The sequence below is a fragment of the Vulpes lagopus genome, chromosome 11 (assembly GCF_018345385.1).
Source record: "Vulpes lagopus strain Blue_001 chromosome 11, ASM1834538v1, whole genome shotgun sequence".
Lineage (NCBI taxonomy): Eukaryota > Metazoa > Chordata > Mammalia > Carnivora > Canidae > Vulpes > Vulpes lagopus.
The window spans coordinates 87,103,151-87,119,959 of NC_054834.1; the positions used below are offsets into that span (position 1 = coordinate 87,103,151).

The 16,809-nt window shown below is 35.5% G+C and overlaps 1 protein-coding gene across 7 annotated transcripts in view; it reads left to right on the top strand.

The window, feature by feature from the left end:
* GCA (grancalcin) overlaps positions 1-16,809 on the top strand; it is a 54,537-nt gene that overhangs the window by 29,468 nt on the left and 8,260 nt on the right. For all 7 annotated transcript variants that reach the window (XM_041773922.1, XM_041773923.1, XM_041773924.1 and 4 more), the window contains 4 exons: positions 3,981-4,050; positions 10,147-10,190; positions 10,481-10,628; positions 15,308-15,421. In XM_041773922.1, coding sequence (XP_041629856.1) covers positions 3,981-4,050; positions 10,147-10,190; positions 10,481-10,628; positions 15,308-15,421 — 376 coding nt within the window. The remainder of the gene's footprint in view (positions 1-3,980; positions 4,051-10,146; positions 10,191-10,480; positions 10,629-15,307; positions 15,422-16,809) is intronic.

The following is a 16,809-nucleotide window of genomic DNA, read 5'->3' on the forward strand; positions in this document are numbered from 1 at the left end:
GCATATCTGTTCTCACTCTACTTCCTAGTTTTTGCTTCTGTGTGATGTATCCAAACCCAATTTAGGTTTGGAATTTCATATATATATAAATTAGGTTCATACAGTTTTAAAAATAGAAACTATTCAAATAAAGCAATGAGCCTCACATTTAGAGAAATAAATCTTTTTTTCCCTCCCAGTTATTTTCTTTCTGAATTTCCATAGAAGGTCCCCTAACTTGCTGTCGTATTGCTAAGCAGATGAATGTCCAGCTAGGGTAAGACAGGTGAGAGACTTACCTTTAAATTGAATGGGTTTTAAAAAATTTAGTAATCATGATATATAATGGTTTAATCCAATACTAAAAAAAGACCCCAAAAACAAAATTAACACAAAAATCTATGATGAATAAATATCCAATTCTTTTTGAGATTTTATTTATTTATTCATGAGAGATACAGAGAGAGAGGCAGAGACATAGAGGGAGAAGCAGACTCCCGTGGGGAGCCCTATTCGGGACTTGATCCCAGGACTCTGGGATCATGTCCTGAGCTGAAGGCAGATACTCAACCACTGAGCCAATATCCAATTTTTTAAAAAAAATATTTATTTTTGAGAGAGAGAGTTGGGGTGGGGAGGGGCAGAAGGAGAGGGAGAGACACACAAGTAGACTCTTTGCTGAGTGTGGACCCCCACTTAGGGCTCAATCCCTAGGATCATGACCAGAGCCTATATCAAGAGTCAGATGCTTAACCCACTGAGCCACCCAGGCACCCCAATAAACATCCAGTTTTTGAATCCAGGATCTGACCCTATGGTTGCACCATTCACCCCATTTACTTCCTCTTGATATTGACCCTGTTTAAGTCTGTAAAGCCCGTTTGACTTAGGTGACAATTTTACATTTATAAGATATTAAAGTGTGGGCAGCCCGGGTGGCTCAGCGGTTTAGCGCTGCCTTCGGCCCAGGGCATGATCCTGGAGTCCCCGGATCGGTTCCCATGTCAAGCTCCCTGCATGGAGCCTGCTTCTCCCTTTGCCTGTGTCTCTGCCTCTCTCTCTCTCTCTCTCTCTCTCATGAATAAATAAATAAAATCTTAAAAAAAAAAAAAGATATTAAAGTGTATACCAGTTTACTAACCATGTTTTAGTCTCTTGTTTCTGGAAGGTTAACCCAAGTATTTAGTGGGACAACTAAAGTCAAATGATTTTATATTTTAGTGACTTTACTTCCATCTGTCATAAAAGTTTTGTGATACCAAGAGTTTACAAAAGATCAGAACTTATATTACACTGGGACCTTTTTTTTTTTTTAAGGATTTTATTCATTTATTTGAGAGAGAGAGTGAGCACACAGGCATGGAGAGAGGAGTAGGGGGGAGGGAAAGGAACAAGCAGATTCTGAATTGAGTGCAGAGCCCTACATGAGGCTGGATTGCAGGATCCCAAGATCATGGGCTGGATGCTAGGATCCTGTGATCATGACCAGAGCTGTAAACAAGAGTCTTACGCTCAACTGACTGAGTCACACAGGTGACCTTGCACTAGGACCTTTTGATGAATTTAATGTAAATTGTTTTGAGTTTTACTGCATTTAATTCTGAACTGTGATAAAATAATAAACTTGGTTTTTCATAGGAAGATTACACATTCAGTCTGAAGTAGAAGACATATGGACAGACTGCACTCCATCTTGTAGCAGTGCAAAACAGCATGGGAAAGGAAGCATAGGCCTTGCAGATAAATAAGCATGTAGAAATTTGATGCATGGAGTTTCAAGCTCTTTTTTTATTTTGTGGGAGAGAAAATAGTGAGATGTGTTTCTTAGTTTCACTCTATTCAAAAAAGTTTAATAAAGACTAAAATATTCTTTATATTCCTTAACTCAAATTTATAATGGCTTTTTGTGTGTGTCTTTTGAACCTGCTAGTTTTCAACTTTGCTTCCTCTATAATCTTTGTTCTTTCTGTACAAAAAAAATTTCCATACTCTTCAGGGTCTCTTTTGTGTCTTTGGATTTGCAGAATCCAGAGAAAGGTCCTCTGTACACCTAGTGGACTTCTGTGAAATCCTATAGAAGAAGCTCATATTTGAACAGAAATTATCATCAGACTACAAAGGATTGATTTCCTTACTTTTAATTGGATTGATCAAAGTTTTTGGTAAATTCCAATTGCCTTTTTTTTTTTAGAAAGTTTTAAGTTTGAGCCTGTTGCTTGCACAATGCATTATTTTTAAAAATGAAAAATTTGATGAAGCTTAGAATTCTCACTAATTTTATTCTCAGGTATAGTATCGTTTTCCCACTTAAGAAAAGTTAAAGAAAGGAGTAATTTATAACCATGTTATCTTTAGTGTACTAGAAGATAGAAGACATTTTTAAATTAAAAATGAGGGCAGCCCCAGTGGCGCAGCAGTTTAGCGCCGCCTGCAGCCCAGGGCATGATCCTGGAGACTCTGGATCGAGTCCCGCATCAGGCTCTCTCCGTGGAGCCTGCTTCTCTCTCTGCCCGTGTCTCTGCCTCTCTCTCTCTCTGTGTGTGTCTCTATGAATAAATAAATAAAATATTTTAAAAAATTAATTAATTAATTAAAAATGAGAGAAAAGTCATTTCCTTCTTTTGCTTCTGTTTTAATAATTTGTAAAAAAAATGTCTTTCAAAATTTACCCTTCAATAATTGACAACGACCTGGCATCTGTGCCATCATTTCATTGAGATACTGTTGACAGTGGCAGCTGTAGACTTCATTGATTGTTTTGTTTTGTTTACTGATGATATCTTCTCAAATCATGTTAGAAGTGTGTGCATGGTTTTTCAAAGTCTTAAAATATAATAGTGATTTTATATAACAGAAAGGTAGGTAATTGTTGTTTAAGTAAAAATTCCTTTGAAAGACTTTATCATTGAAGGGAAAATTGCTAACCTAGTTTTGATTCTAAATATATGGCTAATTTTTTTTATAGAATAATTTTCTTAGTTTAGAATTGACTAAAGTTTTGTAAGCAAAATCCCAGAACTATGCAGGGCAGAGAAAGGGACACTTATTCTGTGTAGGCACATAGATGATCCATTGGAAAGAATGCTGCTTATATTTTTAAATTCCTGTTAAAATCACTGGCATTGTTGTTATAAGGAATTCCTTGCTAAAGATCCATTAGAATGAGTGTTTTAACACTTCTTAGGAGTAGGTTGTAATTTTTTTTTTTAATTTCTTGGGTCTCTTACAAAAATGAACTCTTAAGGAAGTTCATGTTTTAACTTTGCTTTCCTGATCCTTTCTCAGAGCTATTTGTTTTGCATTTGTGACAATGTTTATGATGTTTCCAAGTAAATTACTTTGTATATTTCTGTAGAAAATAATGAGGTACTGAAACATAATGGGAGTACTCAGCCTATTTCACTTCCCTTGTGATTTCTTGTTTGTGTAAAAAAAATGTGTTATTTCCCATAGTAAGTTCAAACACGAATGTTTGGGAAATAATCAGAAGAATTGCAACAAGATGCAGGATGACTCTAAAATTTTGCTGAGGGTAGTGGTGGTGGGAGAAAGTTATTCTCTCTTTCCAGTTACAACTTAATGTCTCTTAGAAATAATACCCTCACGAGACGGGCATTAGGGGAACATTTTTGAGATTTTTCTGAACGTATTTTGGTCATTTTTCCATTTTAAGTAGAGGTACAATGATTCTCACAAGATATTATTTTGACCTATGATAGGTCAAAATGTTTATTCTGTTTCTCAGAAGTAGAAAAAATAAATTCTATTTGAAGTGCTTAAATATTAATAGAACATAACTTGGTTGTGAAAAATATATATATTTTGTATGCTGTTCTGTATTTACCTTTGCTATCAATAATTACCTCTATAATTTTATAGTTGATAATAGAGTAAGTTTTAAAGAATGCATATTTATTGATTGGCCTAAAACATCCAATTAACATACTAATATAATTTGATATAGCTGTGCACTAAATCAGATTGTAATTGTTTTTTAACAGGATGGTGAAGTGGATGCTGAGGAACTTCAGAGATGTTTGACACAGTCTGGAATTAATGGAATTTATTCTCGTGAGATCTTCTTCCCCCATATTTAAAATATTTAAAAAATATTTTATCACAGTTATACATGCACATAATTTAAAGAGTCAAATAGTTCTGCAAAGCTTATTGTGAAAATAGCTGTTCCTTGTGCATAATTATCTCCCAGATGTTGACCACTTATAGAGGAAATCACATTCATCTTTTACATCTGATGCCTTTGAAATTTGCCTCCAGATCTCAAAATAGCATGCTTTCATCATTATAGATTTTCAGTTTCAGTGATTAACAATTGATATCCTGCTATGGAAGATGAGAATTAACTCTCTTAGAACTTTAAACTCACTCTTGTCTCCGTATGCCACATGGGAATGCTCCCCAGTTCTCCTCCATCCATTGGATAGCTGTATAGTAATTTTCAGTAGGTCAGTAATCACTATTTGCCTTATTGTCATTATGTGAATGTTCTTCCTCTGTCTTGTGATAATGTATGATTAATTTTCCTTTTTATATACTGTTTTACTTTTTCTGAAATTAATCATCATTCTAGAGCTTTTTATTGTGGTCTACTTTCTGTGCATAGCTGCAAAGCTATCATTCCTTCGCCATCATTCCAGAACTGACTTTCCATGCTCTTTTGAGTTGGATCTCCCTTTTATTCCATCTCTAGTCATTAAAAAAAATTCAATAAAATATAACATTAACCAGCTTCTCAGGAAGAGGGGATCCCTGGGTGGCTCAGCGGATTAGCGCCTGCCTTCGGTCCAGGGTGTAATCCTGGAGTCCTGGGATTGAGTCCCACATCGGACTCCCTGCATGGAGACTGCTTCTCCCTCTGCCTGTCTCTTTCTCTCTCTCACTCTCTCTCTCTGTATCTCTCATGAATAAATAAAATCTTTAAAAAAAAAAACAAACAAACATTCTTAGAGAGTGCACAGGAGGAAAATCTTTTTAGACTTAATCTGAAAGTGCTTTCATTTTGTCCACAGAATTAAGTGACCAGATATGGAACTCTGAATTACAGATCATTTTCATCTAGAATTTTAACAATATTGCTCCATTGTTTCTAGCATCCACTGTTACTTTATCTTTCTGTCCTGCCAGTATGTCAATTTTTTCACTATGGAGGCTTGTGAGATCTTCTTATTGTCCCTGGTTTGGAATTTCACAATGATGTGCCTGGTCGTGTTGTGTGGGAACTCAGTGGGCCTTCTCAGACTGGGAATTCATTTGCTTTAGTTCTGAGACATTTTGTTTAATGATGTTTTCTCAATTTTCTCCTTTTGGAATGCTTTTCATTTAGACGAGGTCATTTTTCTTATTTTTTTTTCCTCCTGTCTCTGGCTGTCCTCTCTGGGGAGATTTTCTCAATCTTATTTTCTAAACCTTCTATTGAGTTGTATCTGCTATGATGTTCTTAAAATGCAGGAGCTTCTCTTCATGTATATAGTCTTCTCTTGTGTCTATGAAGCTGTATTTTGTATTTGTTGTTAATGTATTTTTGTTGCTATTAATATATTTTTCAAAGTTTTTTTTTTTCTTTTATCAACTATGTTTCCTTCAAAATTTCTTCCCCAGTTTATTTGTTTGGTTGTCTTTTGTGATTGATGCTTTTCTCAGGCATTTGAGATCCTTGGTTGCACGTGTTTTAACTAAAATGCAGGTGAGAAGCTTTGAGGTCATGGTTTAGTATTGATTGTAGACTTCCATGTCTGATGGCTTAGCAGGGCAGTTTGTTAGGAAACAACAGTATGTTTAGGGATTTCCTTTTGGGCTAGTTGTCCAGTAGGAAGAGGGCAGACTCAGGGTTCTCAGTCATTGATAAACTGCCCCTTAAATGCCTTATTTTTACTAGATAGGCTAGGGTTAGGGCTAGGTTATGTGCCTGATATCCTGCAGTTCAGAGACCTCTCCAGAGAATAAAACTCCAGACTTCTGCTGGGGTGAGACTAGACATGGCAGCCAAATACTTAAGGCAAAGAGTGAATGTGAGTCTCTAAATACTCTTTAAATAGATATTCCTTTGGTCCTTCTGTTTTTATCTTTACATTCACACCAATTTTCAGAAATACTACCAATTCTTAAATGTTTGGGGCCTTCTCTAGGATCGGTAAGCTGCTTCTTAGCTATTCTTATCCTGTGTTCAGCAAACCACTTTCACAGATCGAGGGTTAGGGTTAGACATTAGAGATTAGGAGTTAAGATATGTGCCTGGTATCCTGCAGTTCCCACACCTCTCCAGAAAATAAAGCCTCAGACTTCTGGTGTGGTGAGAATTGGCATAGCAACCATATACCAATCTGAAACACGGAGGATTTTGGGGCTCTAAATTCTCTTTAAATAGATATTCAATTGGTCTTTCTGTTTTTATCTCTATCTTCACACTCGTTTTCAGAAAATACTGCCAATTTTTAAATGCTTGGGGTCTTCTCTAGGATAAGTGGGCTGGTTCTCAACTTTTCTTATCATGTATTTAGGAAGCCACTTTCTCAGATCTAGGGTTAAAATTAAGGTGAGGCCTAGAGTCAGGGTTCGGGTTAGGGTATGTGCCTGGTATCCTACAGTTCAGAGACTTCTTCATCTGGTGAGGGTTAGAGTTCGAGGTTACGTGTTAGGAGATTGGGTTTAGGGATTTGGGTATGTACCTAATATCCTGCAGTTGAGACCTTCCCCACAGTATAAATTCCCAGTTTTGCTGAGGTTAGAATAGACATTGCAGATATCTATGGATCTGAGGCAAGGAGGGGATTTGCTACTCTAAATACTCTCTAAATAGATATTCAGTTGGTCTTTCTTTTTTATCTCTACTTTCACACCCATTTTCAGAAATACTAGCAATTATTAAATGTTTGGGGTCTTCTCAAGGATAAGTAGGCTGCTTCTTAGTTTTTCTTATTGTGTGTTCAGAAGCCACTTTTTCAGATCTAGAGTTAGGGGTAGTGTTAGGGTTAGGGTCAGGATCAGTGTTAGGGTACATTCCAAATATTTTGCAGTTCAAAGACCTCTCTAGTAGGTTAGAGTTAGGTTAGGGTTAAGGTTAGTTAGGGTGAGTATTAGAGTTACCATTTGAGGTTAGGTTAGTGGTTTGGAGCGAAAGGTTTGGGTATGTCCCTGGTAGCTTGTAGTTCAGAGACCTGTAGACAGTAAATCCTCAGACTTCTGCTGGGTTGTGAATAGACATGATAACCATACTGCTGAGGCAGAGAGGGCATTTGGTGCTTTAAATACTCTTTAATTATACAGTCAGTTCCTTCTGTTTTTCACTCTACCTTCACACCCACTGTCAGAAATACTACCAATTCTTAAATGTTTGGAGACTTCTCCAGGACAAATAGGCTGCTTCTCAGCTCTCCTTATAGTGTGTTCAGAAGCCACGTTCTCTGATCTAAGGTAATTGGTCAGGTTAAGGTTAGGATCAGAGTCAGGGTCAATGTTAAGGTATGTGTTTGGCATCCTTTAGTTGAGACCTCTCCAGAGGTTTGGTGTTTGGGTTAGTAGTAGAGTGAGGGATAGCATTATGGTAGAGGTTAGAAGTTAGGGGTTAGAGCTGAAGGGTCTGGGCATGTGTCTGGTATCCCACCGTTCAGAGACATCTCCATAAAATAAATCCCCAGACTTATGCTATTATGAGAATAGACAGGGAGAGCCATCTACCAAATTTAGGCAAGGAGGGGGTATGAGACTGTAAATGTTAACTCTTTAAATAGATATTCAATTGGTCCTTCTGTTTTTATCTCTACCTTCACACTCATTTTCAGAAATACTACCAACTCTTAAATGTTTGGGGTCTTCTCATGGATAAGTAGGCTGCTTCTTGGCTTTCTTACTGCATATTCAAAATCCACTTTCTCAGATCTAGGGTTAGGGCTAGGGTAGGAGTAAGAACTGGTGTTAGTGTTAGGGTTAGGGGTTGTAGATTACTGGTTAGTAGTTAAGATTAAGGATAGGGTTAGTGTAGGTGTCTGGTGTCCTGCAGTTCAGAGGCCTGTCCAGAGGGCTAGTGTTGGGATTAAGGTTAGGGTGAATGTTAATATCAGGGTTAGAGATTAGGGGTACTGGTTATTTTTAGTGGTGAGTGCTTTGGATATGTGTTATCCTGAATTTAAGGAATTCTCCAGACAGTAAATCCCTAGATTTCTGTTAGAATAGACATGGCATCCATCTATGGAGCTGAGGCAAGGAGGGAATTTGAGGCTCTACATCCTCTTTAAATAGATGTTCAACTGGTCCTTCTGTTTTTATCTCTACCTTCACACCCTTTTCATATATAATACCAATTCTTAGATGTTTGGTGTCTTCTGGATAAGTAGGCTCCTTTTCAGCTCTTCTTATTAGGTTTTCATCAAGCCACTTTCTCAAGTCTATGTTAGTTAACTTCCATCCATCCTACTACTTTTCTTTTACTTTTTACATAATTCTTTTCCTTTATCTCTCATTCTCTTTTTTTCTAATGGTTTGACTTTAGAAGATTTAATTTTTTGTCCATTGTAATGGGGTATTGGGGGAAATGAAAATCTATTAAGTTTCCTCAAAATTCTTCTCTATTGTCAAAAGTATTTAATCTGATATACACATATACTCAATCCTATTTTGTGATGGAAGATATGCTTATTTGAAGACTCAGCACTTGCCATTTGTTATCATATGTTCAGATTTTCCCATGTAATGGATGTGTGCCATGTTAACTTGAAAGCAAAATATATCATTTGCTTTACAAAATGATTGAATGTCAGCCAGAGATTTCTTATGGAAACTTTGCCACCCTTTTCCCACTTGAGTAGTATCCTTATGAAGGAGCTCTGGGCTCCAGTCCTGACTTTTCCACTTATTAGCTCTGGGAACTTGAAAACTTTATTCTGGGCCTCTGTTTCTTCATTTGTAAAACTGGGACTTACAATACTTGCAATTCTTGCAATAGCATGTGAAATCACAAAATCATACTACCTGGCTCTTAGTGAATGCTCATCGAATGTCTGTTGAATTGTCCATCTGAAAATACTGTAACCACCTATTCTAATATTGACGCTATATTAATGTAAAGTTGGCTATTCTCACTTATAAAATGTTTTATGATTTTTTCTTAATAGGCCTAAAATTTAGCTGAAATGTTTTTCATTTATAAAAATTTCAAAATATTTTATCAAAAAATAAGATAACTTAATTTTAAGCATTTTTATTTATTTATGCATTCATTTTTAAGGAGCTACTAGTAAGAACTTTGTAAGCTTAACTAAACTGTACTGACATAATATCTCTTATCAGGACTGACCTATAATTGGTCTTGAGGTAAATCAGCTTACCAGTTCAATGCAATTATGATAAGGGTTATAAAAATTAAATTCTACTGAGTCTTCAGTTACAGTTTTGTAGATATGAGGTGTTAATGTTCCTAATAACCCATGATTTTAAGATGTTTATATTTACTTTTTTCTTCCTGCCTTTTCCCTCTCTTAAGGGAAAATAGCTGCTTCAGATCAGAAGCTCATATTTTTCTTATTTGATTGATTGCAGTAAACTAGCAAATGATTTACCTATATCTTACCTTACTCTGTAGTCTGGTCAATGTGAAAGGATGTTTCTGGAATGAAAATTTAAGAATTGCCCCACTGCTTTAAGTCTGTTCCTTAAATTCTTCAGTGACTTCCATTAGTCTAAATCTTTAGGGTGGCATTCAAGATTTTCATGATCTGGCCCTTATCTGCCTTTCAGATGTTATCATAAGCCAGTCCTTCACCTAAGCTTTAATTAAATCTCTAACTCCTTCAGTTCTTGTGATTTTTGTGTATAGGTTAGACTTCTACTTAAAACCTACTTACCATTTATGTTTGGAACACTGAAGCCCTCCTTTCACCTATAAAAGTAATTTTCAGTTATTTTATCATTGTATATCTAACTACCCAAATCCCCTGCCTAGTGTTAGTAGTTTGAAGTAGTTGTGATCTTTATTTTCATCCTTTTTTCTCCCCCCCCCCCCAAGGATCCCTAACATTTAAAGTCTGTTGATAAAGGGTGATTGTGTATTTTTGGCAATTTTTAAACATTTTCTTGTATAAAATAGAAATTGTCATAATTTTACATAGATAAAATTGGGCAGACTCCAATTGAAATAATAAATATGTTTTATAGCCTTCAGTTTGGAAACCTGCAGAATTATGATCGCCATGTTGGATGTATCCTTGAATAAAAATAGAATATACTAGAATATGAAATAATTGCTTTCTGAATATAACCAAGCAATTGTTGGCTATAAATGACCATAGTAAATTGGAGACTTTAAAAATACTTTGTAAGATCCTGTTTGAATTCTGTACTTTTCCATTTTTACACAGAAGTCTATTCATATGCTAAACTTGGCTAACTTGCAGAAGCATACTAACAATTTTTTAGTCATGATTTACAGTTTTGGGTCAAGTAAATTCTCTTTGGTATCAAAACTTATTTTTATTAATAAAACTATCAGAGAGATTACACAGGAAAAATGGGATTTAATGAATTCAAAGAACTTTGGGCAGCTCTTAATGCTTGGAAGCAACACTTCATAACTATTGATCAAGACCAAAGTGGCACAGTAGAACATCATGAATTGAATCAAGCCATTGCTGCAATGGGTAAGAATATTAAAATTCTTTAGAATCTATCCAGATCATCTTTGTTCTTTGATGAGATGAATCTTAATTATTAGAGTTTAAGGAATATATTATATCAATTGTTAGCCAATTTGATTTCAAGATTGTAGATATGTTCTGACTGATGACATTTAACAAAACCATTTTATCTATGATTTTTCCAAAAGATGATATTTTATACATTGTGGTTGATAAAATAATTTCTAAATTTCATCTGTTGACTTTATTAAAATGTAGTCCCCTAATCATTGGTACTCACCATTTATATTGTATTTTATGTAACTTAGTAAGATCTCTAGTGTTTATTTATTTAGATATTTTTACCGTTTTTTGAAATATAATTAATATGCAGTATTATATTAGTTTTAGGTGTACAACACTTCTATACAAATCCATATCAGGTATTCAACCATTCTAGACATTCCTCGGTGCTCACCACAAGTATATATACCATCTGTCATACAGTGTATATTATGATCTTGTTGACTGTATTCCCTATGCTGTATTTTTCATCTCTGTGACTTTATTTTTTAATTTTTTAATTTTTTAAAAGATTTTATTTATTTATTCATGAGAGAGAGAGAGAGAGAGAGAGAGAGAGAGAGAGAGGCAGAGACACAGGTAGAGGGAGAAGCAGGCTCCATGCAGAGAGCCCGATGGGGACCCGATCCAGAGACTCCAGGATCATGGCCTGGGCCAAAGGCAGACACTAAACTGCTGAGCCATCCAGGGATCCCCCGACTTCATTTTTTTTAATTGGAAGTTTGTACCTCTTAATTTCTCCTCTGGCAACCATCAGTTTGCTCTGTGAATTTAAGAGTACCTTTTTGTTTGTCCCTTTTTTCTTTGTTTTGTTTCTTAAATAGCATATTTAAGTGAAATCATGTCTTTCTCTGACTTATTTCACTTAGTATAATACTCTATATAGGTGCATCCATGTTGTTGTAAATAGCAAGATCTCATTCTTTTTTATGACTGAGTGATATTCCATTGTGTATATACCACATCTTTTTTTTTATCCACTTATTTGTGGATGGACACTCTGGTTGCTTCCATAATTTGGTTATTGTAAATAGTGCCTCAATAAACATAGGACTGCATATATCTTTTTAAATTACTGTCTTGCTTTTCTTTGGGTAAGTATGCAGCAATGGAATTACTGGATCATAGGATAGTTCTGTTTTTAATTTTTTGAAGAATCTCCATACTGTTTCTACAGTGGTTGCACCAGTTTACATTCCTGCCAATACTGCAGGAAGGTTTCTTTTTCTCCACATCCTCACCAATACTTTTTAGTCCTTGTCTTTTTTATTTTAGCCATTATGACAGTTGCAAGTGGGGTTGTCTCTCATTGTGGATTTGAATTTCCCTGATGATGAGTGATGTTGAGTATCTTTTGTGTGTCTGTGGTCATCTGTCATCTTTTTTTTTTAATATTTTATTTATTGAGAGAGAGAGAGAAAGCATGGGCAGGGGCAGAGGGAGAAGTAGACTCCCCACTGAGCAGGAGGCCTGATGTGGGGCTCTATCCCAGGACCTTGGAATAATGACCTGAGCTGAAGGCAGACACTTAATAATCTGAGCCACCCAGGTGCCCCTATCTGTTTGTCTTCTTTGGAAATATGTCTCTTTGGGTCCTCTGCCCATATTTAATTGGATTATTTGGAGTTTTTGGTATTGAGTTGTATAAGCTCATTATATTTGGATATTAATCCCTTGTGGGATATGTGATTTGCAAATATCTTCTCCCATTCATTCAGTAGGTTACCTTTTCATTTTGTTAATGGTTTCCTTCACTGTACAAAAGCTTTTTATTTTGGTGTAGTCCCAGTGATTTGTTCTTGCTTTTGTTTCCCTTGCCTCAGGAGACCTATCTAGAAAAAGGTTGCTTCAGCCAATGTTAAATAACTGCCTGTTTTCTCCTAGGAGTTTTATGGTTTTAGGTCTCACTTTAGTTTTTTAATCTATTTTTTTAAGAGATTTATTTATTTATTTTAGAGAGAGGGAGGGGCCAAAGGAGAGGAAGCACTAGATAAGCCCTCTTTGAACTCCCTGAACTCAGAGCCTGATGGTGCTCGAATGCCACACCCTGAGATCATAACCTGAGCCAAAATCAAGAGTTGGACGCTCAATCGACTAAGCCACCCAGATGCCCCACTTCTTTAAATCCATTTTGAGTTCATTTCTGTGTATAGTATAAGAAACTAGTCGAATTTCATTCTTTTGCATGCAGCTGTTCAGTTTTCCCAACATCATTTGTTGAAGAGACTCTTCCCCATTATACATTCTTGCCTCCTTTGTCATAAATTAATTGATCACATAAGTCTCAGTTTATTTCTGGGCTCTCTGTTCTGTTCTATGGATATTTTTATTTGTTTTTGTGCCAGTACCACATTGTTTTGATTACTGCAGCTCTTGTATGTCTTGAAATCTGAAATTGTGATACCTCCTGTTTTGTCCTTCTTTCTTAGAATTACTTTTGCAATTTGGGGTCTTCTGTAGTCCCATACAAATTTTAGTATCACTTGTCCTAGTTCTGTGATAAATGCCATTGATCTTTTATAGGGATTGTATTGAATGTCTAGATTGTTTAGGGTAATATGGACATTTTAACAATACTGGTTTTTCCAAGCCAGGAGCATGGAATATCTTTCGTTTGTGATAAGAGCTCTAATTTGATAGCAAAGGCTTATTTCAGTATGTTATGCTCCATATTATAGTCTAGCTTTTCAACAGTAAAAGACATGTTTTCTAAATTTTCTTTCTTATGTAATTAGTATACACAGTGTATAACAAATACCTCAAAATGGGAAGTCTGCATTTTAGAGTATTTTAAAAGAATATAACTTTAATTTTATTCTATCTTTGGTAAGCTAAGGTTCACTGTCTATTTTCTTTCAAACATAGTAACATAAAATGATGTTTAACCTACTTTTACAGTTCATGCAATTTTAAGTAGTTTTCTTAATTTTGTTTACCTCTATGATTTTACTTACACTCATTTCTAAACAAAATACATTTAAAGAAAATTAACTTTTTGAGAGTTAAAATCTGAACACAGTGTACATTATCTTAAATTCCAATTTAAAGAAGTTAAAACTAGTGACTTGTTTTGTAAATAGACATTTTAATTTAATAGGTGGTAGTTTTGGGGACAATCCTAGCTACATCATATGTAGTTCAGTCAGAGTATTAATACCTAATGGATTAAACTTGACCCTTAACTCAACATAGTGTTGAAAATTAATATAACCTTTTACAAAAAAGAAAACCGCTAGAGTTCACATAGAGAGTTGCATGCCACAAAGAAGAATTGCGGATTATTCAAATTTAAGATCTTCAGATATATTTTAAAATATTCAAATTATTTTGCCAAGGATGCTATAGGAAATCCTAAGATTTTTATTACTACATCAGGATCATAACTTCCTACGAGGAAGCTTAAAAAATATTTGCATATAATTACATTCATTTGCATATTTTACTTCTATTAAATTATACCTTTCCTTTTATTTATTTTTAACAAGTTTCTGGGTTATATTTTAATGTAGCCACATAAGGAATTTTTCTACATTTATTATTGTTTTCCCCTTTGAATAGATTTTTGTCTTTTGGGGGCACCTGAGTAGCTCAGTCAGTTAAGCATCCGACTTGACTTTGGCTTAGGTCATGATTTCAAGGTCATGAGATTGAGCCCCGTGTTGCATCAGGGCTCCAAGCTGGGTGTGGAACCTGCTTAAGATTCTCTCTCTTCCTCTCTCTCTGCCCCTCTCCCTCAGTTTATGTGCTATTGCTCTGTGTCTCTCTCGAAAAAAAAAGAAAAAATTAGTGTCTTCTGTCCAAATCTAATCCAGTAATATATAAAGATAATAATTCTGGGTCAGCACCCTTCACAATAAACTATACATATATTTGAAAGCTGCTAAAAGTAGATCTTAAAAGTTTTCATAATAAGAGGAGAAAATTCTGTAACTATATAGGATAAAGATATTAACTACACTTATTATAATAATAATTTTGCAATACATACAACTATGGAATCATTATGTTGTACATCTGAAACTAATATAATTTTATATGCCAATTATACCTCAATGAAAAATTAAAAAGAAAAAAAGGAAATACAAAATTTAAATGATAGAAAAGATCTGTAATAATGTTTTCTCTAATATTCTTTAAAGAAGTCTCAAATTACAGAATTGAAATATTGAAGCATTAAAACCTATAAGATACTCGACATTATTTAAAAATCAAAATATATTTTAAAAATGCAAAAATGTAATTGCTTTCTTAGCTTTGACTTCATTACACAGTTAGACTGGTGATACTAGCAAGACAAAGGAGGCAAGAATGTATAATGGGGAAGAGTCTCTTCAACAAATGATGTTGGGAAAACTGAACAGTTGCATGCAAAAGAATGAAATTCGACTAGTTTCTTATACTATACACAGAAATGAACTCAAAATGGATTTGCCCATTTTATTACTTTATTATAATAAGTCTTTGATAGATTTTAATGTTAATGTATTTGGTTTCTAGTATATATTTTTATGGAATGAATTTTGGAAATTTATTTTACAATTGTTTTTTTAAAAAATGCCATGTTGTGTTCTTATGGTGTTTGGTTTTAGAAATTTTAATGTATAAATTCCTTTTTCTAGGTTACAGATTGAGTCCTCAAACATTAACTGCTATTGTTAAACGGTACAGCAAAAATGGCCGAATCTTCTTTGATGATTATGTTGCTTGCTGTGTGAAGCTTCGAGCATTGACAGGTATTGATCATTTTAAAAATAGATGCAGTATTATGTAGCTGTTTTTCTGAATATCTCTCATTTTATTCAACTTTTTGATAATAATGTATTTTTTACTTTTATTCACTATTAAATCTAATCACTTTTAAGGCTTTAAAAACTTAGTAATATGAATAGTGAAAATTTGTCATAGCTCAGTTTTGGAAAGTTTTCTTCATGTGTCAGTCCCCAGGATATGAAATCACTTGATTTAATTGAGAATGAAGAGAGAGAGGGAAGATGACAGGGGAGTAGGAGAACCGTAGGTTTGTCTCTTCCCACAAACACACCTAGATAACTAACAGATCATCCTATATAGTCCAGAAATTAGCAGAAGATTGATAAAGGAGGAGACACAACTAAAGGGGGGAGAAGAGGCCCCATCAAAGAAGGTAGAAAGGGCAGAGATGTATTTTAGGGGAGAAACGGATCATGGGTGCTAGAGAGGTGGAAGCTGTGCTCAGGGAAAAGGGTAAGAGAGGAACACCCAGGAATGCACAAGAATATTTCCCCGAAGCCATTAGCTTGGAAAATGAGAGGGGTTCAATTCTGTGAGTTCTTGCAATCAGTAGGGCTTAAAGCCCAGATTTTAAAGGTCCTTGTGCCTGGTTAGGATAGAGCCCAGAGGGCAGACAGCTTGGAAACAATGATCTGAAGAATGCTTGGAGCACACCAGGGAGAGTATTCACTCTTCTAAGAGCATGTCCCTGAGAGGCAGTGTTCATGGAGATACCTCTCCGGAACAGAGGAACTGGCTGGTGTCATTTCCCTCTCCCACTCCCTTAGCATAAATACAGAGCCACCTGCAAGAAGCAGTTCAGCACTGATACTGGCTGCCTAACTTGTTTATAGCAAACCTCTGCACTCTGGCAGGACTGCTTTCTCAGTCAAACTTGACTCAGTCCCAGCATGGTGGGCTTTTCCCCCAGAAGACCAACACAATCCCCTGCCCACACCATGTCTCAACAGGAGTTCTGTAGAGCCTCAGTTCTGGTGCAGTTGGTGTTAGGTCTTATTTAATAAGGAGACTAGTGGACACCTAGGTAAAACTTGCCACATTCTGGCCAAGGACGAAACACTGCACACAGCAGATGAGTAGAGCCTCTGTGGATGACTGGCCTAAAGGACAGACCAGCCAAAACATAAGAGCAGAGCATACACTGCACATACCAGAGACATTCCCTAAAGTGCCAGGCTCTGGACACTACATGACCTATTCTTCATAAAGCTACTACTGCCAGGAGCAGGTGCCATAATTGTCTTTTCTAACACATAGAAAAAGGTAAGAGACTTAGACAAAATGCCAGGATGGAGGAATTTATCCTAAATGAAAGAACAAGATAAGGCTATGGCCAGAGATCCAAGCAAAA